Genomic DNA, 27736 nt, shown 5'->3' on the forward strand with positions numbered 1-27736 from the left:
GTTTCATACCGGCTTGAAGGCAATGGCGAAAGAGTTCAGGCTCGAAGGGATCAGCTCCCTCGATTTGAAGGACGGAGATAAGCAGGAGGTGGAGGTTGCGGGTGTTGAGGGGGGCAAGGTCTTGATTTCCAAGATCGGGGGGAAGCTGCATGCTACGTCGACAAGGTGCACGCACTATGGGGCGCCCCTGGTGAAGGGAGTCCTTACACCAGAAGGAAGGCTGACATGTCCCTGGCATGGAGGTGAGGAGACTGACAACCGTGATTGTGCCTGGATCTGACGTGAGGTAGCATGTTTCAAAATCGCCACTGGAGACATAGAAGACGCTCCGGCCCTGGATCCCCTCGTCGTTTACGAACTTATCGAGAAGAACAGCGCTCTTTATATCAAGACGGACGAGGAGACCATCAAGGACAACAAGAGAGCCCTCAACATCAAATGCTCGGTCGTGAGCGATGAAAAGGTTCTGGTCATTGGCGGTGGAAGCGGCACAATCGGGGTCATTGAAGGCTTGAGAGGTGGCGGGTACAAGGGCCAGATCACCGTCATTTCAAAGGAGGGCTATCGACCCATTGACCGTACCAAGCTCAGCAAGGCTCTGCTTACCGATCTCTCCAAATTGGCATGGAGACAGCCCGAGTTTTACAAAGATGCGTCCATTGAGATTGTCGACGATGAGGTCAAATCCGTTGATTTTTCAAGCAAAAAAGTCTCGACGAATTCGGGCAAGACGTACGAGTACACCAAGTTGGTGTTGGCAACCGGTGGAACCCCCAGATGGCTCCCACTTGAGGGATTGAAAGGGGATCTAGGGAATGTGTTTGTTCTCCGTTCGATACCCAATGCACAGGATATTCTGAAGGCGGTTGGTGACAACCACAAGAAGATTGTTGTGATTGGAAGCTCGTTCATTGGAATGGAAGTGGCAAACTGCCTCGCAGGGAAGGAGAATGATGTGACGGTCGTGGGCATGGAGTCAGGTATGTTGAATTATGGGCAGGCTCTGCGACGGCTACTGACTACTGTATAGAGCCAATGGAGCGTATCATGGGAACGAAGGTGGGGAGAATCTTCCGCGGCCTTCTCGAGAAGAACGGAGTCAAGTTCTACATGAACGCAAGCGTGAAGAAGGCCACTCCTAAAGATGGCGATCCCTCCAAGGTCGGGGCAGTTCACCTCGAGAACGGACCTGTGCTGGAGGCCGATCTTGTCATTGAGGGTGTTGGAGTCGCACCGGCAACAGAGTACCTCAAAGACGTGCCAGGGCTCGAGCTCCAAAAAGACGGGTCTCTCAAGACAAACGAGTCGTATGAGGTCGAGGGATTGACGGACGTGTATGCCATTGGAGACATCGCAACGTACCCTTACCACGGGCCCGGAGGCAATGGCAAGCCCATCCGCATCGAGCATTGGAACGTTGCGCAGAACCAAGGCCGGTCCGTAGCGAACTCGATCAACAACCCGGGTGCCAAACCGAAGCCATTCATCCCGGTTTTCTGGTCTGCGCTGGGACAGCAATTGCGCTACTGTGGCAACACTGTTGGCGGCTACGACGACGTGGTCATCACGGGGGAGCCGGAGAAGGAGCAGCCGTCGTTTGTGGCATACTACACGCTGGGCGAGACGGTGGTTGCAATGGCATCGATGATGAAGGATCCGTACATGACCAAGAGCGCGGAGCTGATGAAGCGAGGCAAGATGCCGACCAAGTCGGAGCTGCAGCATGGAGTGGACATTATGTCGTTGGATGTGCCTGCTGAGATTCAGATGTGAGGCGTGTGCTTGACTGGAATAGCAATGGGAACCTCCGGTCAACCGACCTTATGGCAGATAGTGGATAGCGAAGACATTGAAAATGCAGAATAATCGTGGAACAGAAGAAGCATGATCACGTGAATGGTGGTTGACGACGCGCATCCCGAGGTCCATGATGCTGCGCGTCAACGACTCTGGGCGATGAAGGCACTCATCAGATCATCGGACAAGGATGGGCTGCCACAACCGTTTTCCGCGTAGGGCATCACTTCGATGGTACTTGTCCCCTTCGGACACAGGCGGCGCAGCAGTCGTGATTGTATTCGACTCGTCGAGCGCTCAGACTCTCATCAGAGTCATCATCAACGGCCAAACCGGTGCCAAACAAGCCCTGTGCGCCCCCAGAAAAAAGTGGCCGACCACCAGACGGCGATGAGACGAGCAGCGCGGAGTCGTTGGCTGACAGCTCACCACGTCGCTGTTGTTGTTGCTGGGGCAGCTGGGGGAGAAGCTGGGACGATGGGAGGCCGTGTCTGCGGCCGCAAGGACGCGTCCGGGCGCGTTGATGATGGATGCTAATGAGGCTGCTGAGTGAATGAGGGATTGTACTCGGTAGGTGCACAATTGTATGTCCGAAGTGAGAGGCTCATTGTTCAATTGCTCTAGAGGCCGTCGGGGGTCGGGGGGTGTGATGTAAGAGACGTGATGGCGAGGACCGAGGGCGAGCAGGTGGAGAGAGGATATATCCTCACATCTCATGGATTGTCATCTGGCGCATAAAGTCGCAATTTGCCCGCCCCCTGTCCATCTGCGGTTTTGAAACGGGCCAAGCAACAGGGGCCCCAAATCTCCTTTTCTCTGTTGAGCATAGCGCCCGGCCCTCCAAGTGGGCTTTATTTGGTGCCCCTGGAAAGGAAGAAAAAGACGTCCTGGAGCAGAGAGGGAGAGAGAGAGCACACGAAATAATGAGAAAGTGCTGGGCCTCCTGGGTTACTGTTCTGCAAAACAGCTTGTACTTGTATAGACTATCTATTGTTGTCTCCCCTGTGTGAATTGATGCGTTGGATGCCGATACCATCTGTCCCCTTCCATCTCTCCCTGAATACACTACGGCCAGTCCTTACTTGTACCATCGACAAGCCCTGGCCCAAAGCGAGATTGCCCTGTCGCCCGCTGCCCGCCCGCCCGTTTCTCTCTCTCGACTCCCTCGCTCTCTCTCTCTTTGCGCCAACAGCCCTCAGCCGCCGCCTCCTCCGGCTCCACTCCACACCACTCCAACGCCCACGAGCCTTTGCTGTGCGAGGTGGAAGCGTGGCCTTTCCATCTCATCTTCCTTGAGAGCATCAGCAGCTCCTCCAGCTACCGTCGCTTCCGTCCCATCGTCGGCCCCTGCATGTGAATGCCCGTCAACCCTGGATCCACCTTCACCCTTCACCGACAACCCTTCTTCCACCGCCAGAAGCTCGCCGCTCCACTCTCCCCTCCCGCTCCCGCGCCCCAAGAGGGCCTCAATCTCGACGGCGGCTTTCCACCTCCCTTTTAACGCGTTGAGCCTTCGTCGCAATTGTTGCGCGTTGCGCGCTGCTTGCGACTCGTCGCCCACGCCGCCCGTCGCGCCTGCCGTCCATCCAGATCGTATGTTTTGTTGCGCCTGCCTCCTTGTGCAACCCCCAGCGCACACGCTCTCCCACGACCCGCTCTGCACCACCTAACACAATCGCACAGCCAGACGGGTACAGAGGTACAGGTACAGGTACAGGTACTCCGTACACCTGCCTTCACTCCCCTCCTCCAGAGCGTGCACCAACCCGTCGACCCTCCTCGCCCTCCGCACCTCGATAACGCCGCAGGAGAATGTCTTCAGCCGCCGTGCAGCAATCCAGCGGGCCCGCCATCTCACCCAGATCCTATCAACCCCAACAGTCATCATCCCATGCCCAGAGCCAGTATTATACACAGCAATCGCCCCCAGCCGCCTCGCCCTCCTCCTCCTCGCGACCCTCGCGCCGGCCCAGCGGCAATGGCGCTTCCCTCAACGCACCTACATCTCCCCACGCACAACACTCCCCTGGTGTAGCAGCCACCTCCAATCCGAATAGTCCTCGTCCCTTACCCAACGTTGCTCACCCTTCGCCCACAATGACGACCTCGGCCGCCACCAACTCCTTCGCGACCGGAGCACCTATGCCACCTCCGCGCACATCGTCACAACGCAACACACCAGCCGACAGGATAAGAGACGACGGCTCAACCGCAGCAGCAAGCGCTGCTCAATCACGTCGGAAAGGAAAGGAGAGCCCCCGTCATCACGGAAGCTCAAGCAGATCCAAAACGTCGCCCGGTCAGCCTTCTCACAGTCGGTCGGCCACAGCCATTGGTGAGCCGGCCGCAGGTACAACCCTACCCCGTGAAGAAAGCACCGTCATAAACAGGATTGTGGTCGCAGACCCGCAAGAGGATCTCGCCCGTGCTGAGGCCAGATTGGCCGAGGCAAGACCGGTTACCAGCGGCGCCGACGTCACCCCAATAACGGGCTTAGGTTTGGTGGGCAGCGAGGGCGTCGATGATGGCGGACGAGGAGCAGGCAAGAGCCGGCAAGACCACCCAAAGACGGAGCGAAGGTCCAAGTTTGGCAATTACATCCTAGGCCAAACGCTCGGAGAGGGCGAGTTTGGCAAGGTCAAGATAGGCTGGAAAAAGGACAGCAGTGTCGAGGTTGCTATCAAGTTGATCAAGCGAGAGAGTCTGGGGTCTCAAAGCCGCTTACAGAAGATCTATCGCGAGATCCATATCCTACGGGGGCTCGATCACCCCAACATTGTCCGCTTGCACGAAATGGTCGAGACGGAGCGCCACATTGGCATAATATTAGAGTATGCTTCCGGGGGCGAGTTGTTCGACTACATCCTGAATCATCGATATCTCAAGGACGGCGCAGCGCGCCGCTTGTTCGCACAGCTGGTCTCTGGCGTTGGCTATTTGCACAAGAAGGGCATCGTACACCGCGATCTGAAGCTGGAAAATCTACTGCTGGACCGCAATCGTAACATCATCATCACCGACTTCGGCTTCGCGAATACCTTCGATCCCAATGACGAGCTCAGCGAGGAGATTGAATATAACCTAGGAAACAAAGAATACATCAAGTCTTTAGGACTGGATGGTCCCGATGGCGTCCGGAGAGGCGATCTGATGCAGACGAGCTGCGGTAGCCCCTGCTATGCTGCTCCCGAGCTTGTCGTGAGCGATTCGCTCTATACCGGACGCAAAGTGGACGTGTGGAGTTGCGGTGTGATCTTGGTACGTTGACCAGTGGAGCATGTCCGAATCCGTCACTAATCACTTCGTTAGTATGCCATGTTGGCCGGCTATCTACCCTTTGACGATGACCCAGCCAACCCAGAGGGTGATAACATCAATCTTCTGTATAAGTACATCGTATCCACTCCCCTCACATTCCCCGAATACGTCACACCTCACGCAAGAGATCTTCTCAAGCGTATCCTTGTCCCGGATCCCCGGAAGCGTGCCGACCTGTTCGAAGTAGCCCGGCATAGCTGGCTCAGCGAATATGCCCATGTGGTCAGCTTCATCACTTCAAGTACGGCCACTCCAAATGATATTGCCAAGACTACAATCCTTCCGAGTATGGCATCTGCTCTTGATGCATCTGCACATGCTAATGTTATAATAGAAGAGGAAGTCCCCACGCTCGCACGTAGTGCCTCAGTACGAGAACCGACGAAGCCTCACAGCGCGGTCGCGCCTGTGGGAGGGCTCACAGCGAAGCGCGAGCAAATCAATCGCAATGAGCCAAGCGAAAAGTCGAAATCGAGCCGTGACAACAAGAGGCGCACCGTACAAGTTGAATATGTGGCGCCTCAGTCACAGACCGCTCGTGGAGAGGCTTCTCCACCCACCGCTGCGGCGGGATCATCCAAGTCACGTGGCAAAGAACAGGGTTATGTGGAGGCTCCAGCAGCCGATGGATACCAAGCTCCAAGCGCTCCTGGTCGTCAAGGCCGCCCTGCCGCTGCAACGGATGCTGCCACCACGCGACCAACCAGGGAGACACAGAGATCTATATCCGACTATGCCTTTGCAAACGTCCCTGCTACATCGGCAGCACGACCCTCTACTGGGGGAACTCTAAGTGGGCGTTTGCCATCCAGAGGCAATTCGTACGGCCAGCCTGCGGTAGCAACGGTTGCACAGACGAACGCGGAGGGCCGTTTTTCGCAGCCTAAGGGCAAGCAGTACCACATATCCGCGCCCATGGCTCAGCAAGAAGGTCCGATCGGCGAACCCTCAATTGGACAGCCGAGCACACATAGAGTCCCCGCCCAACCGGAGGCACAACCTCCCAACTACAAGGGTCATAGACGTTCGAATACAGTCAGCGAGACGATCGGTAGGGTCACGTCGATGTTCACTGGCCGGCAACATGCAGACTCAGCACACTCGACTCATGTCCCGAACAAGATCCAGAAATCATATCCACCCGTTAGCATGGTTCCCATTTCCCAAGACGAGCCACCAAGAAAGTCGCAGGAATCGTCACGACGTACCTCGTTTGGTTTCAGCCGGAAGAATACCGATCAGTCGGGAAACAAATCCACAAGACGGTTCTCCCTCCTGCCTTCGTCACTATCGAGAACGTTCATGGGACACCGGGAAAGCTTGCCACCTTCGAGCTCCCATTCTGCGGTCGACAGGCGTACATCTGCCGCTCCTGCTGCACGCAAACGCACCACCTCGCGCCCGGGGATGAACTATCCCGACAGTCGTTCGCCAAGCCAGAGCACCACGAGAAGCGAGAGACCTGGCTTCTACGATGGGGCGCATGAGAGCGGCTCAAGGATCCGTGCAGGCTCGTCTTCAGCCCCGGCCCAGCAGACACAGTTCAGCTACTCGACTCTGATCGGCGACGAGAAGTTCCCCGGTCCGACGCAACCTCATCCCTCGCAGAAACCTCAAGCATACCGCCACCCCAACGACTCGGATGCATCCCAGCGTGTGATGCGCGGCGGCCAACAGCAGCAGAGGCCGCAGTATCCGGCCGGATTTGACAGCTCCGAATGTGTACCCCCGGCCACGACTCCGCAGCGCGAACGTCCTGGTGTGCTGCAGAAGCATAGGAAGTTTGCGGATGCGTACGAGGATAAGGGACATCATGCGGGCAGCTCAGGGAGCGCGAAGCGGGTGATGGACATATTTAGGAGGCTGGGGAGGCAGAGGACGAAGGAGGATCGGTGATGAGAGATGGATATTGTGTGGAGAGGTAGTGTAAGATATTTGCCCGAGTAGGGGGTGGGAGGCATGGTGAGATGGTGGGTAGTTGAGTGAGGGGACGTGCAACTGGCAGCGCAGGCGAGGAAAGAGGAGCGAATTGTGGGATCCGTTTTGCTGCTTTGCATTAGCCGGCGTTTTTCCTGGGTTTTTCTTATATTCCGGGAGTTCCCCTTGTTTTCGGCATTCCATGTCGCCATTAACTGTACCGCCTGGGATTGCTTTTTTCTGACCAAGGAAGGGATTGAGCGAGCGAGGAATGGTTTCCAGCGTTTGTAGTTTTCATGTGGGTAGTTTTGATAGTATATCTTAATTTTTATTACTGCTGGGCATGAGAAGTGGAGTTGTTCTGAATGAATGGACGGGGATCTATCTGTTGTTCATGTGCTTCTAGCGTGAATATATTGAAGAGACGGGAGATGGGAATGAGAGATGCTGTACCTGTTTGCCTACAACTACTTGTAGTAAGAAAGGGCATCGAGCTGGGAAACTATGTTGTTTGATGCTGCGCTATTCTAAACACAGGAGTCCTCGGCTTCGGTCCCGAATAGCACTAGCGTCGCTGACCAGGGGCCCCGCAGGTAACGATGTCATCGATCCACTCGCGATCGTCGGTCTCTTAAGCTTTCCCGTCGTCCAAGTCACATTCAAACCTTTAACACTTTTTCCGAACCTCAAGACTTACGACTCTTTCTTTTTGTTCTTCTTTCATTTCGAGGAAAAGTTCGAGAAAAACGAGCCAGCGTAGAGCGCGTCTGCTCTGTTTCCGTGCTTAGTCGTTTCAGCGACCCGTTGCTTTGTTTGTCTGTCCGGTTTGCGGATTTCGGGGAAGGAAGTTGGGGATTGAGAGGATCTGGGTCTTGTTTGTTTGAGGGAAGGAAAGTCATAAGACAAGAAAGAGAGGGAAGGGAAGGCAGGAACGGGAAGATTGGGATTGGAACGGGATGGTTTTGCGGTGGTATGTTGAGTGTTTCGTGTTCTCCTTTTCTTCGTTGGCTGCTTGGTCGAGTGATATCTCTTCGTCTTTTCCTTTTTGCGCTGCTTGCCTACTTTCTCCCCTTCCTCCTCCGGGGCCAATTGCCCTGCACACAGGCCGGGTCGTTAGGCGACTCGCAAGGAAGATGGGGAGAGGAGGGGAATCCATATTTATTCAATCGCCATCTTCCACAGGGGAAAGGGATCGATCAGGCTAACGAATAGAATAGGTATCAAGCGAAGCTCAGGTCGGCGCCGGTGCTGACGCAGAGTGTAACGACGGCAGTATGTGGACGTTCTTTTCAGAGTTCCACCTCCCTTCCCTAGATTGCACACGTACTTTTCCCAGCAGCTCTGCTTCTTATATTAGAGCTCGTTCATGCGGCGAGACACTTGGGCATAACTCACGCATCTGTCACTTCGCTTCGCGATTCATCGTAGCCTTTTTGTCTCCGTAGCGTCTCCATAACGGGTTCGTTACGCTCAGCACTCACTGACTTGGGACGTTAGATTCTCTTCGCAGCGGGGGACGTGCTCTCGCAGCAGGCGGTCGAGAAGGCCGGATGGGAGAGGCATAGTCTGGCCAGGACGGGCCGTATGGCTGCGTATGGAGGCTGTATGTCTTTTTTCTCTGTTCTCCTTTTTCATCATTGCCCCTCGGTTCCCCATGATCGCACCCCTCTGGCGTCGTCGTTTCCTCTCCATCCCCAAACCCCAAATCCATTAACTCACACACTCACACAGTAATCTTCGGCCCCGCCGCCACCCACTGGTACCGCATCCTCAACTCGCGCATCACCCTCTCCAGCGCCCCCCGCAGCATCGCCGCACGCATCGCAGCGGACCAATTCGTCTTCGCGCCCGTCAACCTCGCGCTGTTCCTCTCGAGTATGTCGTACCTCGAGGGCGGGGACCCGAAGGAGAAGCTAAGAAGGGCCTGGCTGCCCGGGTACGTGAATAATTGCCTGCTGTGGCCGTGGGTGCAGGCGGTGAATTTCAGCGTCGTGCCGTTGGAGCATCGGGTTTTGGTTGTGAATTGTGTTGCGCTGGGTGAGTGGGAAGTTTCGTTTTTTTGGTGATGTATTTTTGTTCTTCTCTTTCCTTTTTTCCCCTCGAGTTTCCTTATTCCGTCGTCATACTTTTTTTATTGTCGAGCATGAGAGGTATGGATATGCTGCAAAAACGGGAAGGGAGAAGACGAAGAGGAAGCAGGAAGCGGGAAGATTTCGAAGAGGTATCCGTTGATGACTTGGGCACGAAAAAGCAAGGTGACGGCCGGCATAGCCTCGAAACCTGTAGGAGCCGAAAGTGTGTCTGGGCTCACGGAGTGATCGCGTTAAACTACTGGAAAGTAACCCAAACACTAACGGATCTCCCTAGGATGGAACTGCTACCTCAGCTACCTCAACAGCTCCGGCGGCAGCGCCTCCGACACCCAGGCTCCGCGTGTGAAGAAAGCGTAGCACTGTCGGTCAGTTGTGCAGCGTTTAGCTACCTGGGAATGGAATAGAGGTGGAGTGGGGTAAAGAAAAAGGGGGGGGGGGGGGGGTGCTCTTTTATCGAGAGCATGAGCGGAAAAGGATGAATTTGGAGCTATGGGCGAAGAGGGGTTGGGAAAAGACTGGGTCGGATGACTGCTATGTTCGCTGCGGACGAGAAGGGAGGTTGGGTAGGAAGAAGGGAGAGGAGGAAAGTAGGAAGTGAAGGGGGGGAGACACAAGAGAATAGATGGTTGATAGTGACAAGGATACGGGGTAGACCAGCAGACACATGTACGTACTCTCCGTTCTCGAAAAGGCACACAATAGAGAAACTACTCGCTTGATAACAGCGCGATGTCTAGTTTCTCCGTCTACACTTTTGTACATGCGATACAGTACGTCTATCTACAAATTCATCCACGCATCCATCCATGCTTATTCAACTGGAAATCGCATTCTTGTACATCGAACGTAGGAATTAAGGATAAAACCATAAACTAAATACCTCCCAACGTCTTTCGGGAGATGTGAGACTCCACTGCTTTCTGCAGCTCCTGGAGCTTGTTGAATAGATACTGGGGAGGAATGGCTTTTGAAGTCGTCACAGAGCCGAGATGGACAACCAGCAAGTGGCTAAAGGGCGCAAATCAACTTGGTGTAACATTGACAAATGGTATATCGCGCAGGACTACAAAAAGTTTCAAGAATGAGATCAATCAATCCATCATCCTCAGGGGCCTTCCCCTCCTACCCACACCGCCGTCAGGGGCAATACGGATGGCGATATGATCTGATCTGATATCATCTCATCCAAACTTCCCTCTCTACCCATTTGCCAGATCCAGGACGTAAATGAAAGCATGGAGAAAAAAAACACAAAACCATTAAAAATTGCGCCATGAACGCCCAAGAAGCTCTGGTTCCTCCGCCTGTGTCTTTCCCCAGACAGAGACGCCCAGACCAGAGCCATGCTCGCAAAAACATTACAAATAAAAACAGCCATCCAATCTAATCAATCTCCATCCTCTGGTTCGGCGCCGGGCCGCTCACATACGGCATCTCGGTCGCGTCATGCTTCGCGCGATCAATCTTCTTCTCAGTCAAGTGCGGCTTGAGCCCCTTGTTGAAGTTGTGCGTGCAAATACACGCAATTACGATTGTTGCAAGGAGTAACAGGATCGTCAGGACGGCAAAACTCGTCAAGCTCTTTCGGGCCGGCTTGTAATCCTGCTGGCGATTGAGGTCGGCGACGTACATGCGGACGAGCTTGAAAAGGAAGTAGGCGAGGGCGATGAAGTAGACGATGATGATGGCAATCATGCCAGCGATGGATTCGCGCCGCACCCACCAGGCGGCGAGGAAGAGGAGGACGAAGGTGATGGCCAGGGCGGCGGCGGTGAGGCCTTGCTCGACGGTTGTGGTGTTGTCGACCACGACGAGGAACTGGATGGTGAAGGCGAGGAAGAAGAAGAAATCGAATTTCAGGAGGGCGATGTAGATCTACGGTTCGAGTCAGTCCTACTTCTGGGCCCAACTGAAGTTGGCAGCCGTACCTGATAGTTGAGATACCTCCTCTTCATGCGAACATCTGCGCTGATGTGCTTGTAAATGGTCCACGCGAACTCATCGTACAACTTCCATGCGAGGAAGGCGAAAATGACGGTGAAAAGACCCATCAGCACGGGCAAGGCGACGAGCATGGGTCTGATGCTGTCCCAAAAGTGCAGCTTGATGAACCGCTGGTCATCTAGCGTCCTAATCGCATCTTTGATCTGATCGAACTGAATGCCTGCATAGAGAAGGATTCCGCCGTTATACATGACAAGGCCGATGATTTGAATCGTGTTCTTCATTCTCAGCGCATCGTAGACAAGTAATAGTTGGTATATGTATCCGAACATGAACACGGCAAGGTATGTCGGGATCGTCCGCGTCTCGGTGACATGCTCTGGAATCTTTTCTCGCAATCCTGCTTGGAACTTGGCAAAGACATATCTGCCACGAGTTAGTGCGCTGTTTGGGAAAGACACCTGGGCCGATCAGACGTACGCTTCAAGCACGAGAGCGATGATAGCCTGCAAGCATGCAGCTATCATGTAGGACCAAGTCCACTTTGTATTCGGGATATACATTCTGCGGGAGCGTCGTACTGGCGGCGGAAGCTGGGTGGGGAAGCCCTGGCGGTCGTGGTATCCGCCGGGCTGCGTGTCGAGGGGAGGCGAAGCGTAGGGAGGATAACTGTAGTCGGAGGGGAAGTAGTTCCTGTCCAGAGGCTGGCCTCCAAGGAGGGAGGTTCGGGCCTCGTGTCGAGAAATTTTGATGGAGTTGTCAGCCGCAAGCTGGCGGCTGGGGCTGTCGTGATAAGAGGGGGTGCCGAGCGGTCAGTAGGTTTCCACTGTGGCGGCGACGGTGTCACGGGCAGCGGGTGTGGGTGGAACAGCAGGTGAGACGGGTGTGAAGCAGTTCACAACTTGGCCTTGGGGCCTCTTGGTTGCGCAGCGGAGAGTCTTCTGAAACCTGGACCGTGCGGCCGAGGAGCCGAATCAGTCGCGGCGACAGGGGCTGCGGGACGAGCGATTGGTGCTGGGGATGGAAAACAACGAAAGCGTGATGAATTCAGCAAGTGAGCGAGCAGCGGGAGGACGGAGGATGGTGGCCGACTTGGTGAACTGCACGCCTTGGTCGTCGTGCAGCCGTCGCACTGTTGAATAGTCGTTGGTGTCGAGGTCGCCGAACAATACTCGGTAACAGCCAACGGACCGACTGGTTTGCGGGCAATCCAGGCACCGCCCAGGGTCTGATAGAATAGAATCGGGGTCTGGAGGGTCCTCGGGATTCTGCTTGCGGGGTGGCGCTAGTCGTGTGCTGCCTCGCTGTCTGGGGAGGAGAGGGAGGGTAGAGACAGACAGCCCTCTCACCAGGTGCAAGCAAATAGAGAGCGCGACAATGCCGACGCAGGAGAAGAAGGAGAAGGGGGGAGGAGTGAGGATGGGAGGAATGCGAGACAACAACAACAACGACAATGCTGAAGGGGGCTTTTTCTGCCCTGTGGCTTTGCACATGTGGCTGGTCTTGACCACGCCTATCTGGGCATGGTTCAAAGCACAGCCCACAGCACGGCCACGCACTCTCCTTGAATAAGCTAGCGTCGGCTAGCTCCATGTGGCGCAGCCCACCCCTCGGCCCACTTTCTCTGTCCTCTCCCCACAAGCTCGTCCAGGAACATCGGATCATTCCACCGCGACGGCGCGCGCAGAACATGGCTTCACGTACGTAAATTCCCCGCTTTTGGCTCCTCCCATTGTATCCACAAGTAACACAACAGGCTGACGGCTGTGCAGCGCAAGATCTCCTGGCGCGTGCGGCCGCCGACGGCACTTTCGACACCGAAGACCCGTCAGTGCCCCATCCCGCATGAAGCTTGATGCTCTCCTGCTACGACTCCAAGCGTCACAACTAACTCCTACCGTAGGGACGCGTGGCCGAGGACACTGAAGTACATACTACATCGCCTAGACGAGGTCCGTCCAATCCCCTCTCTCTGTGTTTGTTGTGCGCCTACCGCTAACCAGCAAACAGAACTTCAATAGCTTCCCCAAGCCTGTAGTACCTTCCAATGCGAGATCCCACTCACCGCTCTCCAATGCCGCGTCAGCAGGTTCAAGTCAACAATCGCACACTTCTGACAAGGAAAATGCGCCGCCAGCTACACTTCCTCGCGTTCCCAACTCCGCCTTCTCGGGCACACCTCCGCCTTCGCAGCCCGAATCACCTAACTTCCCCGAAGAATGGATAACCCTCTGCGACGCCATCCGGACCTCTCTCACGAAGAACTTCTCAAAGTACCCGCCTCACACGCTCCAGCGCCTCGCCGAGCTCGTCCTGGAACCCAAAAAGCATTACCGCTTCCTCCCTCCGTACCTCCGCGCGCTCGACCGCGTCGTGTCCGTCACCTCCTCCACAACCATCTTCCCCTTCCCGCATGCTACTCTACCTACCACAGCCGGGTTCCTAAACGGAACAATAACACCACCGCAAAGTACCCTCGGTTCCGACGAGTCGCTCGGCGGCGCCCTCCTCACACCTATACCCTGGCTGGCAAACCGCCAAGCTACCGCAGAGTCGACGGAAATGGTGGACGCGCCAAGAAGCGCTGGACGCATCGAGACGGTCGCCGTGGTGAATGGACAGCTCATTTCACAAGACGATGCAAACAGCGCATTGTCGAATCCTACTCAGGATCACCCGAAGAGCCCGCCTCTGGAACACATGGAGAGCGATCAGCAAGGGGCTGGAGACACAGTGCAGGAGGAAGAGCACCAGCAGCAGGAAGAGGAGGAAACCCCGCATGCGAGGGGCCCAGAGGAAATTGGGATGGAGGATACGGGGCCTCAGAGGGGTAGCACGCCCGGCAGATTGGATTTTGAGGGCGCGGTCGGGAAGCCGAGGAGTCCGAGGAGGAGTCCTGACAAGAATGGGGAGGGGGAGACGAAGGATCAGGACATGGGAGATGGGGAAGAATTGAAGAATGAGACGGTTAGCGAGCAGGAGAAAATGGAAGAGGATGCTATTTTACAAGCAGATGTCAAGGACCATGAGATGCAAGAGGTTGGACAGGGAAAGGCGGATAAGGAAAAGGAAGAGGGAGATGAAAATGCGGCAGCGGAGGCGATGTAGCATGAGCCTCCGCTGGTTCGGACAAGGTGTAGGGCGTTCTAGGGGAAAAGTACGGGTTGGTTTGGTTCGCATGTGGGCTATTTGGGGCTTGGGTTTGGGCTAAGGTATCAAGATATTCAAATAGATGTTACAAACTACGGAACCTCGATTGAGGAATCCTATTATCAAGGCTTCACAACGTCTACATGGGCCGCACGGAATATGGTTTCTATCAGAGGTATTTCCATTCATTACAAGGAGATATATAGCTAGCCACACAGGCAGACAGACAGACAGGGTGGATATAGGACACGACACGCTAATGCACATACAATAACACCAAGAACATCAAGGAACAGCAAAAGACCTAGGAGTAGGGAGACGGCGTCCTCCAGTTGCGGTACAGGCAGGAGCAGGGGCCCGAAGTATCCTGCGCGGTGAATGCCTGAGCGATGGGCTCTCCGCTGGGGACTTTGCGGCACGAGGGTACGTTTTCGCCGCCGTAGACGACTTGCTCGATGCGCACGGCTGTGAGGGGAGTTCAAGGGTTAGCTCGTGACCGTGTTTCAAGATGGAGATGCAGACTTTGGTGACCAGCGGAACGGGGGAAAACTCACCAAAAGGCCAAACAGGGGATTTGGGATCTCCATCCGGCTCCCCCTTCTGTGTGTTCGGATACGATCGCTCCATCTTCGTGTAGAGGGACGCTTGCAATGACGTGGACGCAAAGTCGCACTCGACCTTTGCGTCGTCGTCTTTCAGGATGGACTGGGCCGGAGTGACCTTCTTGGCCTGGCTCAGCTGGAAGCGATACCGTTCCTTCTCGTTGCCTGCATCCAGGAGCTCCAGGTCCGCGTTCTTGAAGGATATCGAGAAGGGGTTGTCGCCGTCGGACGAGATCCGGTATTTGCCCTTGGAGGGCGAGGAGATGACCCAGTTGAAGGTGGCGACGGATTTGACGGGGTCGGTGTTGTAGATGGTGTCGGGGTGGCAGGTCCAGGTTAGGGGATTCGAGGTGCAGTTTGTTTGGATCGTGTCGAGGAAGGTGACCATGGAGTAGGAGCCGACGGGGAAATCGGGGGAGAGGGACGCTGGAGATGGCAGAGGATCGGCCGGTCTGTTGTTGGGACCTGCGGTGCTGGAAGCTTGCGAGCTGGCGAGGGTCTGAGAGTTGGAGCTGCTATCAACGGGTCAATAAACTGGCGTTGGGCCTCGATTCAAAGGAATAACTCACTCATCTGAGCCCTTCTTCTTCAATCCCACGGCAAGGCCAACTGCCAGTGCTATTATCGCAGCAATGGCAATGGCTATGATTATGAGTATCTTCTTCCATCCTCCCGGTTTGGTGATTTGCCGGTTGTTCCTGAAAACGGCGAACTTCTCCCCATCCGACCACACGCTGTACGAATACCCGCTGGAATTCTGGCTTTGACCCTCACTGCTGTCTCGTGGCTCGATGACGGTTACGGCCGGAGTGGTCTTTCGCACCACCGAGTTCCTCTTGTGCGGATCGCTGCCCAGAACTGCCGAAAGGCGATGTCCGGCTGGTGTTGATATTCGCTTCGCCGGCGGTTCGGAGGGGGATTGTTGGCTGGTCGAACGGGGCCAGATGCCCATGATGGCGCTGGGAGACGCGCTCTCTCCGTCGGTGTCTCGTCAAAGGTTGTGCGGCGATCTGACCTCCTTTTGATGGTTGCGCGGGCAATCGCTGGCCTCGTTGTTATGGTGCAAAAAACCGCATGCTACCTCAGCATGTTTATGGAACTCAAACGGATGACGGCGACGACAGCTGACGAGAGAAAGTGGGATGAAGCCGAGAACAAAAGTCGTGCTTCTTCCTCAACCGAAGGTGCATGCCATGGAGACTGGCGGACATGCACGTGGAGGCCATGGCGTTAATGGGGCGACTATCACGAACGAGTGCTGGCTTGACTCGAAGCACCAATTGAAGAAGCTCGGTAGAGAAGATGGCGCAATGTGGGTCGCTGCTTTGGGGAAGTTGACCGCTCCGACGGCTCAGGGGTGCAGATTATTGGGCGGCGGCCATGCTTGTTTGGTGAAGGACCAATTCCGACATCCAAAAGGGGTAAGGCATTTTCCGTAGTTTCCGTCCGTATCTTGCACAGCCGTGGACGAGACCGTCGTCAAAAGCAATGGTCGGTCGTAGCGAAAGCCGAGAGACATCGGACATCGACGGGTGGGTGCTTGTGAGGAGGGGGAGAAAAAGAAGAGGTGAGGTTGACCTCCAGGGCTTTCATGTTTCAAACGCCGTGTCACGAGCGCGTGGACCCTGGCGGCAACCCCACCCGGTTCCTGAATCCCCGCATCACCACCCCGATACCTGCCAAGCCTCATCTTCACCACCACGAAAATCATAGGTATTGCTCGAATGATGACGGCACAAGTGGTGAGGGCAAACGCTTCATTCCACTGATGAGTATCCCCGCATTCCCCGCCGATGGATCGCAATCGGGTTGAGATTGATCCTCACTTTCACGGTTCACCTCGCGCGGTCCCATTTCTGGATTTCACCACACGCGACGCGACTTCACCTTCATCTTCACCTTCACCTTCATACACATCATACGCACTCCCGACTCCAGTTCTCATGTTCACTTCCAGAACCTTTATTCTCCCTCTTCGCGTCCGCTCCATTCCATCTCTTCCAATTTTATCGTCTTAACCGCCTACTCCTGTTGTGAACATTACTGCCCTTTCTTTTTTCGTTCTTCGCCGTTATCCCGCATGTCTGCAGGGCGCGTTATTGTGCCTCTGCGTCGGGGCTCCGATGGCGATCCCACTCATCGACCGGACAAGCCCACGTTCACTCAGGCGGACCCCAGAAACTACCTCGAAAAACTGGCAACGTTGTGGATGCAGGCTCGAGGAGAAAGGCTCCCTGGCATCAGCTATGTTCTCGAGCGTCTCCCCGAAGGTTATGCCGTGTTCGGACGACCACGACCTGGTGAACCTAGTCACGTCGACTTCTATCTCTATGGGCACCCCGAGCACAAGAAATTCGATTCACCGAACCGGTTCTATCCGCATTTCGAACATCTCATGAATCACGGAACTAACATCGGATGCCCCTGTACTGTTTGCAATGGTACGACAAGACTTCCTATTAACGGCTCTCCAGCAGCTTCAAGGACAGGGACCTCAGGCTTGCAACCTAGCGGGCCTTCTCGGCCGGGGAAAAGCAAACTGAAACCCACTCCAGGTCTGGACGTCAGCCGGGTTGATGAACAGGGCAATCCGGACGTATACCGGCAATTCATTGATAAACTGGAGCGTGAACACTCCCTAGACGAAGCCATCACCGAGCCATTGAGTATGGATTGGCGAGCGGAGCAAGAGTGTCTGCCCAAGATGCTAGAAAAAGTGAAGGACGATCCGCAATACCTGCCTCGCGCCGGAGAGATAGTCCTGTTCGTACGTGAACTGCCGAAGCACACTACTATCGTCCGAAACCCTAAGACCGGGCACTTCCAGCTCTATGACCAGGCCAACAAGGCCTTCATCGGCAACCCTCAGTGGCAGGCAGGTCTAGTGGGACAGACACCTGTCGAGCAGACTGTCATCGACGACTTGGTGGAGGAGGGAGGTTCGGAGAAGCAGTGGAACGTGGCCTACAGTGGCGTCAGGGTGGAGCCTCTGCCTAATCTCAACAGCCCTGACAAGAGTCTGTCAAAGCACCACAGATACGTGCCGCTCCACTACACGAGGCCGTTTATACTATGGAAAGACTATCTTGCCAGCATCCCAGAGGAAGAATGGCATCCAACTATCCATAACGCGATCACGGCCGCGGCAACCATGTCTCTGATTGGCAAATACCGCTTCAGGGGAACATGGCCTGAGGCGTGGATCTATTGCCACGGTATCTTCATCGGACATGAGATGCTTGCCGTCGGAGATGCTGCGAGAGTGCGTCCTAGGGACCCGGATTCTCTATGTACAGACGTCATGATCATCTCCAGTATCCGACTCAAGCTCACGAACTTGGATCTAGCCTCGGGAAATGATTATGACGAGATGCGCCCTTATAATATTGAAGCCTTCATCTTCGGCAAGGCATACACAACCGAGCCGTCGCGATCCTTGAAGGAGTGGCTCTCTTTCAACGACGAAGACGATTGCCCTGAGATTATTCGCAGATATAGCGCCCACCACCCACTACATCCTCCTGGAAAGGAAATGATGATACCGTTTCCGAGGGTCCTGGGCAGAGTCTACGATGTAGACTCAATGCGCCTTTGGCTGCAGCCTTCTGATTCGGAGGGAGTCAATATTGTTCCCCTTCTCGACGCTGGTAGACAAGGCGTCCTGGAAGCTCGCGACTTCGCAAGAAAGCATGATCGGCGAATCGCGGAGTCACCGGGTTCCAGTTGGTGGTGGGCCGACAGCCGGGCAGAAGCTCTGGACCTGCACACGGTCAATGGGCACGAGGTCAGCAAGTACGACACGGAGCGCAAACCCAAGGAATGGCGCAGTCAGATCAAGGCCATACTCGAGGCGGAGGGAGAGCGGGACCGCGTGGAGCAGAGGGAGGCGCTACAGGGGCAGCGCAGTCTGAGAGCATTTAAGGCGGGCCCATTACAACTACAGCCGACTCGGGATCACAACATGACAGTCGGTGGTCTCTCGACAGCAGGTCCCAGCAGCGCGTCTGGTAGCTCGAGCTCGAAGAGGCCTAGCAATGTGATGGATCTTAGTGGCGAGGACGACGAAGAGGAAGACTCGAGACACAGAGAGTACTCGGTCGTCAGCCCGAGGGATGAGCAGAAGATGAAGAAGTCAAGGATTGCGGTCGTTATCAACCCGCGGAACACTTGAGGAAAGGTCATGGACATGACATGGGCGGATGGAGCAGGCCATCACTGTTTACTGCCGGCATAGTTGTCACTAGAACACTGGAGGGTTCCATCATGTCTGATCAAGTGGCGGGGAGGCGCAAGACATAATGGGCTGTGTAAAATAGCGTTGTCGTGCGTCATATGTGTAGAATATGCGTTACAGCCAAGCTCTACTTGAAGCATTCTTGTGTTGTAGTCAAATGCGCCGACCATGTATCCAACATACAGAGGCGGTGGGGGGTTGTTCAGTTGGACGGAGAAAGAGCCAGTACTGTCTGCACGGTGGGATGATAAAGAGCCATGCTGGTTTTTCGCTAGTATATGCGGGAATGAAGATTGTAAGAAATGGGTGAATTCATCGACCCTACTTGTAGATTCTATCAACACAAAACCCTTCTTGACGAGACTATATGCGAAAGCGATGAGATGGGACTCGTAGCTGCCGCATTGCACGTTATCTGCATTGGACGACGTGATTAGAGAGTTCAATGGTGCTTGTTGAATGTTTTCGTCCTCTGGGTTCTGGGTTCGCAGGGAAGGAGTTCCCAGTTGGGGGAGTGAGTATACATACTGCATTGGCTTTCGACATCTGAGACATAATATGAAGAGACAGCTGGCGCGGCACTTGGGCAATCATGGACCAAAGTGGATCCGGATTGCCTGTCGGTGAAGCACGCCCAAGGGAGTGGGGGCGTGGCTGCGTGGCTGCGCCCAGGAGGAAGCCACAGCTCAGCTGCTGTCCTAATTATTATTTATTGATTGACAGACGAACCTTGGAAGCATCCAGAGCCCTTTATAAGGCCATCACTCGCTCCACCAATTTCTCTCGCGATAGCAACTCGTTTCTCTAACACAGTAATTCTTCACCCACGTTCAATTGTTCAACCCCACCAATCATACCCCCTTGTTATTCATTCCACAACCCCGCTTCCATCATGGACGCCATCAAGGAGACCGTCAACACCGCCATCGGAGCCATCACCGGCGACAAGACCACCGCCCGCGAGCCCTCAGATCAACAATTGCAACAAGTGCGAGCCAAGTACGAGAAAGCCGGCCAAGAGCAAGTCTTCGCCTTCTACGACAAACTCTCCTCCGCCGAGAAGGCGGCCCTCTTCGAACAATTGTCCGACTTCGATCCCGAATACATCAATGAGCTCGCTGACAAGGCGCTGCATCCGCCGAAGACGGAGGCTACGGAGTCGACGCTCGAACCGCTGAGCCCCAGTGCGACATGCTCGGTGCTTGATTCCAAGGAGGAGGATCTGAAGAGATGGTACGAGCAGGGGTTGGACTTGATTGCGGAGAACAAAGTCGCTGTCGTGTTGATGGCTGGTGGGCAGGGGACACGGTTGGGTAGCAGTGCGCCTAAGGGATGCTATGATATCGGGCTGCCCAGCAAGAAGTCTCTGTTTCAACTGCAGGGAGAGAGGATTGCGAAGGTGGAGGAGCTGGCGAGGAAGAAGTCTGGCAAGGCGGATGTTACCGTGCCCTGGTACGTCATGACCAGTGGGCCTACAAGGGGACCGACGCAGAAGTTCTTCGAGGAGAATGGATACTTTGGGCTCAAGAAGGAGAATGTTGTCATCTTCGAGCAGGGCGTCTTGCCCTGTATCTCGAACGACGGCAAGATTCTGCTGGAGAGCAAGTCCAAGGTCGCCGTCGCGCCCGATGGCAACGGAGGCCTCTACCTTGCCCTCGTCAAGTCCGGCGTCGTCGCGGACATGGGCAAGCGCGGCATCCAGCACATCCACGCCTACTGCGTCGACAACTGCCTCGTCAAGGTCGCGGACCCGACTTTCATCGGCTTCTCCGCCTCCAAAAACGTCGACATCGCCACCAAGGTCGTCCGCAAGCGCAATGCAAAGGAATCGGTTGGCCTCATCCTGCAGAAGAACGGCCGTCCGGACGTGGTCGAGTACTCCGAGATCAGCGCCGAGGACGCCGAAGCAAAGGACCCCAATGACCCCGAGCTGCTGAAGTTCCGTGCCGCCAACATTGTCAACCATTACTATTCGTACAGCTTCCTGGAGAGTATCCCGCAGTGGGTGAAGAAGCTACCGCACCACGTCGCGCGCAAGAAGATCCCCTACGTTAACACGGAGAATGGAGAGACCATAAAGCCCGAGAAGCCCAACGGTATCAAGCTCGAGCAGTTCGTCTTTGATTGCTTCCCCTTCCTGACGCTCGACAAGTTTGCGTGCATGGAGGTCAAGCGTGAGGACGAGTTCTCGCCGCTCAAGAATGCGCCCGGGACGGGTGAGGACGACCCGGATACGAGCAAGAAGGATATCATGGCGCAGGGTGCCAAGTGGCTGCAGGCCGCGGGTGCCGTCATTGTCAGCGAGAACGGGGAGGGTGTCGAGGTGTCGCCGTTGCTTTCCTACGTAAGTATCCTAGTTACTCTGTCCCGTAGGATACTATGTTGATGCTAATCTTTTGTTAGGGCGGCGAGGGCCTCGAGTTCGTCAAGGCCCGCACCATCAAGGCGCCCGCGTATATCTACAAGCTGGAGGGAGAGGCTTAGACAGCCCTTGTCTGCAGTCGTTTTTGGGACGAAAATGAGGAAGTCTGGGAATTATGTCTTAGATGGAAGCGGGGGAATCCTGATAGGAGAGCTTGTTCGTGAACTTCGCGCAATGATGCGAAGCACCAACACTGCCTAGAGGGATTCAAACAGTGGTAATGGAGGGTGGTACGACAGCAGAGTAGGCAGGGAGCTTGCATGCTTGAATGCTTGTCTTAATGCAGGAACATGGGACGGACGGCACGTGCCAAGGGGATACTTTTATAGAGATCCTTCTATCAAGCAAGATTCTGATTGACAAACGGGCGTACACGAAGATAGGCGCACGCGCTCCTGGGACTCCTGATATAACCTACCTACTGTGGTATGGCTAGTCTCGTTGGTCCTTGATCAGTGAGCACCAACCTTGAATGCAGGGCGAAGGTCACGTGTTCCGACCTTCACGTCCCTTTCCGATTTGAGTGCGGATATCCTTTAGAGGCGAAAGCGGAGGTGCAGGTGACGGTCAATGTAATAAAGCACTTGCCCTCATGCATGCATATCATAGGCAAACGCTGCAGCCACACAATACGATAGTCGAGTCCAAACGACAGTGGCATACCATATAATAAGTAGTGTAGATACGACGTGGCACTCTGGTAGCTATTACCAACCGTACTGTCCGGCACCAAGTCGAGAGCAATCTATCCTCGGTCGACAAAATCGTGGGCCATCCGATTATTCTTTCCCACCTTCCTATGGTGCGCTTTTCACAGGGCGCGTCATTGTCATAGGCCTCGGGAAAGTGTGTGGCAGTGGAGTATGGGGGCGTAGAAATAAGGGCCCTCGGAAAGCAGACCCGTACCCGTCAGGCGCAGGCGCTGCACAGCTCAAGTGCTGCAGGTGCGCAGGTGAGGGGTGCAGGGACCAGCCCCCGAAAGAATCCTTTTTTGCCTGGCAGCAGGCCCTCCCTCCCTCCCCCTTCGCTCCACCACACGGTCCATTATATACCGCATCACGCCCGCACCCTTTCTTGTTGGAGGACGGTCGCAGCTGTTGTCGCTGAGGGAAGGTTTGGAAGTCTGATTGTACGTGAGCGCCCTGCACTCTCGCTACCCCGCCTACCCACACCCTTTCTCCTCCCCGTGCGCGCCGCCCTACGCGCAGTCAGTCACCGCTCCCTGCGCTGCGGAACCCCTCCCCTCCCTCGAGTCCACCCGCTATGAGACACGTTCCACTGACCCGGCTTGCGCAGGTGAAGGATAGGAACAGTCGTCGAAGTAATCGAAGAGGTACTGCGCGCCCTCCCTTCCTCTATCGCTCTCTACACCGCTCGAGGCCATCGTCGCCACCTTCCGAGCGCATTTCAAACCTCGTCGTTGCCCCCAGCTAGTTTTCTCTCACCCCTCGCTCGCCACCCCTTTTTCCGCAACGACATCCATATCATATACTCATACCGCTCTCACAGATATCTGCGGAGGAATTCATCATGTCTTCTCTTTCTCGCCGAGCGTGCTTTAAGTGCGGAAATATCGGGCACTACGCCGGTATGTTGCCTATGTACCATCCATGACCACGGTTGCGGTATCGCAATGCGATGCGCTTGGAACCAATGTCGCAAGACGTTGCCTCTGACCGCGTGCTCATTGTAGCGCAATCGCCGTCATGGTGGAACGGTGATTGCGAGATTGTGCGACTGACGACATTGTGCAGAGGTGTGCTCGTCTTCCGAAAGGCTTTGCTATAACTGTGAGTGATATTCTGTTCCTTCTCGGCGCAATGCAAAGACTGACTCAATATGTAGGCAAGCAGCCAGGACATGAGTCTAACGGATGCCCGCATCCGCGCACTACTGAGAGTACGTTGCACAGCTCTACTTGCGATCCTCTGACCGCTGCCTCTCGTTGCCCGTTGCCTTCCTGGCCGTTCTACAGCTATCGCCGTTTGCGAAAGCCGGCCCTTCACGCTCGATCGCGAACCTCAGTACCCGTGAGGCGCAAGGCATTGGGCAACGAGAGTGCAGCGAATCGTTGCTTGGATACCATGAGACGTTGCAGCCGTTCACTTGCTAATTATCCCGCAGCGAAGCAGTGCTATCACTGCCAGGGACTTGGGCATGTCCAGGCCGATTGCCCGACTCTTCGTCTGAGCGGTGGTGCTACCAGCGGTCGCTGCTATAGCTGCGGCCTCGCTGGACATTTGGCCCGCAATTGCCCCAACCCGGGGGCTGGTATGGGCCGCGGAGCTGGTCCCGCTCGTGGTGGTTATGGTGGCTTCAGGGGAGGTTACGCTGGCGGGCCTCGCCCGGCCACTTGCTACAAGTGCGGAGGACCGAACCATTTTGCTCGCGATTGCCAGGCCCAGGCCATGAAGTGCTATGCCTGCGGCAAGTTGGGTATGTGTGGTGACAAATCCTTCGCCATGGCTTCCTCTGACCTAGACTAGGACACATCTCCCGCGATTGCACTGCTCCTAACGGAGGCCCGCTCAACACTGCAGGCAAGACGTGCTACCGATGCGGCGAGACTGGCCACATTTCCCGCGACTGCACTCAGACCGAGGTCAATGGCGATGCGAACGCTTCTGCCGCTGTTGCGCCCCCTGCGGCCGCGACTGCCGTTGCTTAGATCAGTACCTGAGATTATAACAGTCGGTTGATTGATTCCATGCAATGCCAATCCTTCCATGCGGATCACGTCTTTGATCAGCCAACTTCCTGATTACTGTTTTCGTCCCTCTCCTTGGCTTTTTTGAGTATCTGACTTCACAATCGTTTCTTCGAGCACCTGCATGCCTGATACCCGGCACAACCTCTTTTACGCAATTCACGACTTACTAGCACAACTACCTGACTTCAAGCACGCACGTTTCTTCACGACATCCTTTACGCATATACCCCGGACTTCACAAACCGACCCAGACCAACGTTATATCCCTTTCTAAAGCAAAAATGTAAAACTAAAGTGAAAAATAACGAGTACGGGAGTAAGGCAAATAACCTCATTTTCGGTCTCCGATCGGCTTTCGTTACTTCCATCCAGAGTCTTTTTGGATGGGAATGGTAGGACTACCATACGGAACGGAGAACGAGTTTGACGCCTTTGTCCATCGTTTGATTCTCGAGCGGCGGCAACAGCGGAGATGGCGGCAACATGGGAAGTATCCGAAAACAGAAAAAGTGAAAAAAAAAAAAAAAAAAGTTGGAAAAAGAACTAAACCGAACTAAAACGAACAAAGGGTATCGACGATTTGAGAACTGGGAGAGCGGGCGTGCGTACGAGATGGATGGCAAGGCTCGAGTATGGGGGAAAAGCGCATTGGAGGTATCGCATGGAGAAATGCAGTGGGTTGGTGGCAACTGTGAGTGTGGTTTGTTTGTGTGGTAGGGTTGCGTCGGGATTTGTCTGGTTTTGTTTGGCTGTTGAATTGTATAGACGAGTTGGTCTTTTTGAGAGCATTCGGGCGTGTGAGTGGTGTGTTGTAGGTGATGTGGTGTGATGTGCTTTTTACGATGGTGGTGATGGTGGTGGTCCTTGGGGAGTCAGGCGTTTCCTTGAGGGCGCAGGTATCTTCGAAGTGGTGAATTTATATACCCCGGGTCGGTCTTTTTGAGTTGACATGCTTTACAGGTAACATCTTTGGAAAGAATCAACCACTCATTCATCCATTTTTCCAATCTTTATTCCAGAGACACTCTGCAAATGGACGAATGACGGCAATGTGCCACACGATGCAGCACGCTACCCGTTCTCTCTCCTGTTGTCTATGGAGTTACTGTACGGTGGTGCATCTGTGCTTGTCATCGTCTATACGTCCTCACAGGCCGTATCAGGACCGTGAGGAGGATTGATTGAAGTGCAGCGATGCACGTGGTCCCGCGTCTCGACGTCCGGAGCGCGTTGCGCGTTCTTGCCTGCGGAGGCAGGAGAGAAGGGGTGCGTGGCTTCCGTTCTTGTCCACCTGCATAGCTCTCAGCAGTCAGTGGGGAGCAGGCTTCGTTTCTCTTCCCGGTTTCTTTCTGCGTTCTTCCTCCTCCTCCTTCTTTTACCTTTCCTCTTCTCTGGGGTTCTCGTCTATCGTCTTTGCTACGCTCGTTCGAGTCGTGCTTTTATCGTCAGCTGGGTTTAGTTAGTATTTGCTATTTAAGTCAACGTTTCGGTGGCCACGGTGAGTCGTGGGTGGGTATTTGCTCTGTTTAGGAGCAAAGAGAGGAGATACCTGGGCGGCGAGTGGACGGTATGGCGCCTTCGAGCGTGGCTAGCGACGATCCTGATAATGATGTATGTATGGTCCTGTGCTAATCTGAAGAGGAAGACAGAGAAGGCAAAGAGTCGGTCGGAGTTGGAATTGATTGGGGGTCGATTACCAGACTACAAATCACTGACGGTTGCACAGGACGGCTTCATCGTGGACATCGACGCCATCCAGGCACACGGCATCGGCGCCGTGGATATCGCAAAACTGAAGGCGAATGGGTATTACACGATTGCTGTACGTCTACAACTGGTTCCAGGTTGTCTGGTATGGTTGGTATGTGGGTTGTGCTGATTGATGGATAATAGGCTGTCCACGCGGCTACTCGACGGACGCTGTTGAAGATCAAGGGGTTCAGTGAGATCAAGGTGGAGAAGGTGAAGGATGCTATTGCAAAGTGTCAGGTATGATTTCATCCCGGCTCTTCCACATACGCATTCGGTGTGGTGATACGAATCTGATGTGAATAGCCTGCTGGAGGGGGTTTCCAAACAGCTCAGGAGCTGGGACAGCAGCGGAAGCGCGTCATGAAGATCTCGACGGGGAGTAAGCAGTTCGACAGTATTCTCGGAGGGTAAGTCCGAATCTCGGTCAACTGCAAGTTGGGGCTCGGGAATTCTGACTTGCTACAGTGGATTCCAGACCATGAGCATCAGTGAGGTGTTTGGAGAGTTTCGTTGCGGCAAGACGCAGTTGTCGCATACAATGTCGGTGATTGCTCAACTGCCTAAAGATCTGGGTGGTGCGGAGGGAAAAGTGGCGTATATCGGTATGGTAACTCCTACAAGATACCAACCGTCTCTCTGCTCGGACGGGCTGACAAGTCGCAGACACAGAAGGCACCTTCCGACCCGAAAGGATCGCCCAAATCGCAGAGCGTTTCGGCGTCGATCCGGAGACTGGTAAGGACCCGTTCAATCCCCTTCTGCTAGGCAGGTGTTTCTCTGACGACCTCTCAGCGCAGGAGAACATCACCTACGCGCGAGCCGTCAACTCGGAGCACCAACTCGAGCTCCTCAACAAAGTCGCAGAGTTCTTCGTCAGCAACGAGTACCGTCTCCTCATCGTCGACAGCATCATGGCCCTCTTCCGCGTCGACTATGTCGGGAGGGGGGAACTGAACGAGAGGCAGCAGAAGTTGAATCAGTTCTTGTCCAAGTTGACGCATGTCGCTGAGGGTATGGATGATCTCCTCACTTCCCCTCACCGCTTCTTTTCCCTTCATTGATAAGCAAAAAAGCTGACCATCTGTCTCTTTACAGAATTCAACGTCGCCGTCCTCATGACCAACCAAGTCCAAAGCGACCCCGGCGCCAGCGCTCTCTTCGCCGGCGCAGACGGCAGGAAGCCCGTCGGCGGACATATCCTGGCGCACGCTTCGGCGACGAGGATCCTGCTCCGCAAGGGGAGGGGTGAGGAGCGCGTGGCTAAGATTCAGGATTCCCCTGGTGAGTCGGAAGTGTCACCGTAGAAGGTGATAAGGTAGTGGAGTATGGGCTGACTGCAGAGTTAGATATGCCGGAGAAGGAGGCTACGTATATTATTACGAATGGGGGCATCAATGATCCGGAGAAGGTTTGAGGGGGGAGTGTGATGGGTATCCAGGGATGATGGGATCTAGGAATGGTGGGCGAGGGAGTCATGTTGGTGCGATTAACTTCAATGATCTGGCAAATGTGGGCGGGATGATGTACCTGCGGTGTGCAGGACGTTCAAAGGCAGTCGAGAGAATTCTTTGGTGCGGCCTTCCAAAACATATCCATGTCGCAGAGCAATCAATCTGTCCAGGTAAACAGTGAGGGCGTCATTCATCTTCCACAGGCCAGAGGAGGCACAAGAACACGTAGTTCAGCAGAAGCTGGGTATCATGTTTCCTTTCCGCTGCCTCTCCGTTATATATATTTTCCAGACAATCCCATACCGGCCCATGCCAGCCCATACTCACCCATCCCAACCAACCCATA

General features: G+C 54.8%; 8 protein-coding genes across 8 annotated transcripts; 6 read left to right on the top strand and 2 right to left on the bottom strand.

Moving 5' to 3' along the window:
- Positions 1-22: 22 nt before the first annotated feature.
- Positions 23-1773, top strand: EI97DRAFT_449266 (rubredoxin-NAD(+) reductase; the record flags this gene model as incomplete). The annotated part of the gene is made up of 3 exons (XM_033800209.1): positions 23-242; positions 291-980; positions 1031-1773. 3 exons carry the CDS (start codon positions 23-25, stop codon positions 1771-1773), a joined length of 1653 nt encoding a protein of 550 aa, XP_033655381.1.
- A 1836-nt stretch (positions 1774-3609) lies between these two features.
- On the top strand, positions 3610-7011 carry EI97DRAFT_449267 (Pkinase-domain-containing protein; the record flags this gene model as incomplete). The annotated part of the gene is made up of 3 exons (XM_033800210.1): positions 3610-5055; positions 5107-5401; positions 5450-7011. 3 exons carry the CDS (start codon positions 3610-3612, stop codon positions 7009-7011), a joined length of 3303 nt encoding a protein of 1100 aa, XP_033655382.1.
- Positions 7012-7870: 859 nt separating this feature from the next.
- Positions 7871-9537, top strand: EI97DRAFT_431908 (uncharacterized protein). The gene is made up of 4 exons (XM_033798048.1): positions 7871-8002; positions 8250-8304; positions 8530-8635; positions 8764-9537. Exons 1-4 carry the CDS (start codon positions 7989-7991, stop codon positions 9096-9098), a joined length of 510 nt encoding a protein of 169 aa, XP_033655383.1. The 5' UTR covers positions 7871-7988; the 3' UTR covers positions 9099-9537.
- Positions 9538-10326: 789 nt separating this feature from the next.
- On the bottom strand, positions 10327-11837 carry EI97DRAFT_274917 (uncharacterized protein). Its single transcript, XM_033794315.1, has 3 exons — positions 11550-11837; positions 11054-11495; positions 10327-11000 (listed from the first exon to the last, which is right to left on the bottom strand). Exons 1-3 carry the CDS (start codon positions 11630-11632, stop codon positions 10509-10511), a joined length of 1017 nt encoding a protein of 338 aa, XP_033655384.1. The 5' UTR covers positions 11633-11837; the 3' UTR covers positions 10327-10508.
- An 877-nt stretch (positions 11838-12714) lies between these two features.
- EI97DRAFT_431912 (uncharacterized protein) lies at positions 12715-14360 on the top strand. The gene is made up of 4 exons (XM_033798049.1): positions 12715-12769; positions 12842-12896; positions 12973-13021; positions 13080-14360. Exons 1-4 carry the CDS (start codon positions 12760-12762, stop codon positions 14175-14177), a joined length of 1212 nt encoding a protein of 403 aa, XP_033655385.1. The 5' UTR covers positions 12715-12759; the 3' UTR covers positions 14178-14360.
- A 148-nt stretch (positions 14361-14508) lies between these two features.
- On the bottom strand, positions 14509-15972 carry EI97DRAFT_274999 (uncharacterized protein). The gene is made up of 3 exons (XM_033794317.1): positions 15391-15972; positions 14774-15336; positions 14509-14684 (listed from the first exon to the last, which is right to left on the bottom strand). Exons 1-3 carry the CDS (start codon positions 15771-15773, stop codon positions 14524-14526), a joined length of 1107 nt encoding a protein of 368 aa, XP_033655386.1. The 5' UTR covers positions 15774-15972; the 3' UTR covers positions 14509-14523.
- Positions 15973-16717: 745 nt separating this feature from the next.
- On the top strand, positions 16718-19013 carry EI97DRAFT_274949 (uncharacterized protein). The gene has a single exon (XM_033794316.1). It carries the CDS (start codon positions 16902-16904, stop codon positions 18990-18992), a length of 2091 nt encoding a protein of 696 aa, XP_033655387.1. The 5' UTR covers positions 16718-16901; the 3' UTR covers positions 18993-19013.
- A 682-nt stretch (positions 19014-19695) lies between these two features.
- On the top strand, positions 19696-21984 carry EI97DRAFT_465964 (nucleotide-diphospho-sugar transferase). The gene is made up of 2 exons (XM_033801508.1): positions 19696-21399; positions 21459-21984. The coding sequence occupies exons 1-2, from the start codon at positions 19948-19950 to the stop codon at positions 21537-21539; spliced, it is 1533 nt and encodes a 510-aa protein (XP_033655388.1). The 5' UTR covers positions 19696-19947; the 3' UTR covers positions 21540-21984.
- Positions 21985-27736: the final 5752 nt, after the last annotated feature.

Source organism: Westerdykella ornata, assembly GCF_010094085.1.
Source record: "Westerdykella ornata strain CBS 379.55 unplaced genomic scaffold EI97scaffold_6, whole genome shotgun sequence".
Taxonomy (NCBI): Eukaryota; Fungi; Ascomycota; class Dothideomycetes; order Pleosporales; family Sporormiaceae; genus Westerdykella; species Westerdykella ornata.

Bases quoted from the DNA above. Each gene is read 5' to 3' on its own strand.
- EI97DRAFT_431908 (XM_033798048.1), top strand. The intron at 8,305-8,529 runs GTATGTGGACGT...TTGGGACGTTAG, and splicing joins CGCAGAGTGTAACGACGGCA to ATTCTCTTCGCAGCGGGGGA. The intron at 8,636-8,763 runs GTATGTCTTTTT...ACACTCACACAG, and splicing joins TATGGCTGCGTATGGAGGCT to TAATCTTCGGCCCCGCCGCC.
- EI97DRAFT_274917 (XM_033794315.1), bottom strand. From the start codon at position 11,632: ATGTATATCCCGAATACAAAGTGGACTTGGTCCTACATGATAGCTGCA. The intron at 11,496-11,549 runs GTACGTCTGATC...AACTCGTGGCAG, and splicing joins ATCGCTCTCGTGCTTGAAGC to ATATGTCTTTGCCAAGTTCC. The intron at 11,001-11,053 runs GTACGGCTGCCA...CTCGAACCGTAG, and splicing joins GGAGGTATCTCAACTATCAG to ATCTACATCGCCCTCCTGAA.
- EI97DRAFT_431912 (XM_033798049.1), top strand. The intron at 12,897-12,972 runs GTCAGTGCCCCA...CTCCTACCGTAG, and splicing joins ACTTTCGACACCGAAGACCC to GGACGCGTGGCCGAGGACAC. The intron at 13,022-13,079 runs GTCCGTCCAATC...ACCAGCAAACAG, and splicing joins TACTACATCGCCTAGACGAG to AACTTCAATAGCTTCCCCAA.
- EI97DRAFT_274999 (XM_033794317.1), bottom strand. From the start codon at position 15,773: ATGGGCATCTGGCCCCGTTCGACCAGCCAACAATCCCCCTCCGAACCG. The intron at 15,337-15,390 runs GTGAGTTATTCC...ACCCGTTGATAG, and splicing joins AAGAAGAAGGGCTCAGATGA to CAGCTCCAACTCTCAGACCC. The intron at 14,685-14,773 runs GTGAGTTTTCCC...CTCCCCTCACAG, and splicing joins ATCCCCTGTTTGGCCTTTTG to CCGTGCGCATCGAGCAAGTC.
- EI97DRAFT_274949 (XM_033794316.1), top strand. From the start codon at position 16,902: ATGTCTGCAGGGCGCGTTATTGTGCCTCTGCGTCGGGGCTCCGATGGC.
- EI97DRAFT_465964 (XM_033801508.1), top strand. From the start codon at position 19,948: ATGGACGCCATCAAGGAGACCGTCAACACCGCCATCGGAGCCATCACC. The intron at 21,400-21,458 runs GTAAGTATCCTA...ATCTTTTGTTAG, and splicing joins TGTCGCCGTTGCTTTCCTAC to GGCGGCGAGGGCCTCGAGTT.